Below are 3,050 nucleotides of genomic sequence, written 5' to 3' on the forward strand. Positions count from 1 at the left end.
CCCTCCCTGCCCCCCCACCACCACCCGTCCTCTATCTGAATGATACCGGGGAAATTGTTCTGTCTATCCTGTGGCAAATTTGTTCAAATTAAACCTTTTAACGCTGATGTGTGTTACCTGTACAACAGACAAACGGGCTTCAGCCTCTGTTGTTGGCTTATTAGCTTTTTCCCTTTCTTCCCTGGATCAGTCTTTTTAATTGTGGAGTACCAGAACTGTACCGAGCTGTGACGAGTTACACATCTCACAGTTTCACAGCACAGCCGCTCGACCAGTGCCACTGTTTGTCCTCCACCGGCCAATAAATACCCTTCACTTAAAGAGGAGCAAACATTTCATTCAGTCGTTCTGCTGTGGCCAGGACAGCAGAGGCTGCTGCCCCAGGGGCATTCAGGAGAACCCTGAGGACTAAAGGGCCTTTTTAAAAGACCTCATGACTCTAATGAAGAGGATTTAGTTGTGACTAGATCATCTGCCCCCAAACAGTGTGAACTTTGACCTTCTGCCTCAGTTTTACCTTTCAAAGCACAACCACTGACGTTCCAGCTGCTTTTGACAGAACCTGTAAGCCAGCGACTCCCAGCCTTCTCCAACTCACGGCCCACATCCGGCCCACATCCGGCTCACATCCGGCCTAGTAACAGTAGGAAGGCCAAATCGTGTTCTCAGAGCACTTTTCACTGAACTAAAACCAGCTCTCTATTTTGATTCTCCTATTGTTGCCATGGATGTGAGCTGTTAGCCACAATCAGACAGTAAACAAGTTTACTGTGTGTTCTGACCGGCGACAGCTCCTCATTGGCTCCTCATTCCATCATTGGTTCATCACAGTGACGCCTTAATATGGGGAAGAATTTGTTTTAAAAACATTAAAATATTATTTATTTTTTTAAGATATAATTACACCTGTTTTGCAAATGAAAATGAAAAGTAAAAACCAAAGATAAAAGTATTTAAATCAAGAAAAGCTGCTTTATACAGGTGTGTTTTGAGTCATGATGAACACCTCAGCACTTTGTTAAACTTGACGTGCTGCTGGGTGAAGATGATGGTGGAGCAGGTGTGTCGGTGTTTTGATTATAATGTGGACACTTCCTGTACGTGACAGTGTTTCACACGTGTTTCTCCGGTGGTTTCAGAATCAGTGACTACATGGACCTGACTCCTGTCGACATCGTGGGGAAGAGGTGCTACCAGTTCATCCACGCCGAGGACGTGGAGGGAATCAGACAGAGTCACCTGGACTGTGAGTACTGCCACCACCTGACCACATGCTCCACTCTCATTGGACAATGAAGTCAACGCGTTCATCACTGAATCATGTCAAAATCAGCAAATGTATTTCTGAACAGCTGTTTCTTCCCGAATCACAGCGTCGTTTTATTTCTCGTCTGCACCATCTTGTGGCGGATGGATGTAACTGCACACCCTTAGCTAAGCAACCACAGGAAGACATTCATGCTTAAACAAAGACTGTATTAACACTTTATGGGCACGTTTTGACATGTGGGACATTTTGTCCCACAGAGAGAGTAAAAGTCTTTAGTATGGACAGTGTCACAGCAGTAACATGTCTCCATTCACAATCTTTGCTCTGCAGTATCTTTGAAAGTTTCCTCACAGAACTCCACAGTCTTATTACCCTTGTCAGGAGGCATAATACACTCTCTCTCTCACACACACACACACACACACACACACACACAGGAGGAGTTTTGGTGTCCCTATTTAGTGGCTGTCTGAGTGATTTGCGGCGTGCTGTTTGTTGCTGCAGTCAGATTTTACTGTGGCGGTAAAAGCTGAGGAGGCGTTGAGCGTTTCACGGTGTGTCGGAGGTTGTGAAGGCGTTTAGGCAGAACGCCAAATAACAACAACCACAGAGGAAGGGCAACGGGCCTGATGGGAGTCAGACCACAGACCGCCACAGCTTCTATCAGATCCTGTCCACTGAGTCAGACGCACTCGTCCTCTGTCTCGCTTCAAGGTGTGGCGAGCTGCGTTCAGGCATCATGAAGCAGGTGAACTCACCTTGACTCGAGCCTTCAGTGTATGTAGTGGAGTGCTGTTTGTAACAGAACGACCTCACCTCACATCTGGAATACGTCCACATGGGATTTTCTAGTGTTTCCCTGCAAAACACTTCACAACAGTGAATGTTAAAGTTTAAATATGAATACAGCTTGTATTATTGTTTGTACCTTTATTCGCTCACTGGCTAGTTTGCTACCTGCAAAGCTACATCCATAAAAACAGTGGCAGAGAAATGGAGGTGATGCTGTTTGAGACGAGCAGCTGGGTTGTTGTTGAGTTTTTTGTTTGGTGCAGTATTTCTGTGGACATGCACTAAAAATAGTTTATTATGTGAGTTCAGTGCAGGAGCTGCTGATGACTCCGCAGGTGTAAAACAACATGAGAATCTGTGCTAATATTAGCAAGCTAGGCTAGCTAACTTCCATTTAGGGGACTAGCACAACACAAGTCGTAAAGAGACCATACAGTTCAAATCACTAATATCGTCATTGACAGCTGGTGTGAACTCGTGGACCAGGTCTCAGTTCTCAGTCAACTGATGATGCTAACTCTGAGGCTCGACGCTAACGCTGCATTAGCACGTTGCTGGCAGGAAGTAAACACATGCTGATGTGGAAGCCTTATTCACATTTGTTCCCACATTACCCAAACTGCCAGCCATGTAGTCATACCACAGTAACAGGCTAAATGAGCTTCTTTTGTTGGCTTTACATATTGTGACTTGTTGAGGTGAGACCGACCGTATGCAGTGTTTTATTTAGATGAGCTGTACGTGTCAGAGACGTGTCGTCGCAGCCTCGTCAGCACAGGTTTGTGTAGTTGTTTTCACAAAGTGGGAGATACTCAAGGTTTCAGAAATCAGACTCAAATAATGTGACACATATTTATACTTTCTATTCACAAGAAGTGAAGAGGACGTGCACAGCTCGCTTGGTTAACATTTTTGGAAAGGTAAAATAAATCTCTACTTCACTGAATTCTTTGAAATGTATTTCAGCACATTTTACCTTTCTGTAAAC

The 3,050-nt window shown here is 44.8% G+C and overlaps 1 protein-coding gene across 1 annotated transcript in view; it reads left to right on the top strand.

The window, feature by feature from the left end:
• Window positions 1-3,050, top strand: part of LOC111659494 (neuronal PAS domain-containing protein 3-like) — a 28,908-nt gene that overhangs the window by 5,067 nt on the left and 20,791 nt on the right. The window contains exon 4 of the mRNA XM_087175660.1: window positions 1,140-1,246. Coding sequence (XP_087031786.1) covers window positions 1,140-1,246 — 107 coding nt within the window. The remainder of the gene's footprint in view (window positions 1-1,139; window positions 1,247-3,050) is intronic.

This window comes from Seriola lalandi, unplaced genomic scaffold, assembly GCF_002814215.2.
Source record: "Seriola lalandi dorsalis isolate HSWRI2012SDOR001 ecotype SW California unplaced genomic scaffold, Sedor1 jcf7180002054481, whole genome shotgun sequence".
NCBI classification, from domain to species: Eukaryota; Metazoa; Chordata; class Actinopteri; order Carangiformes; family Carangidae; genus Seriola; species Seriola lalandi.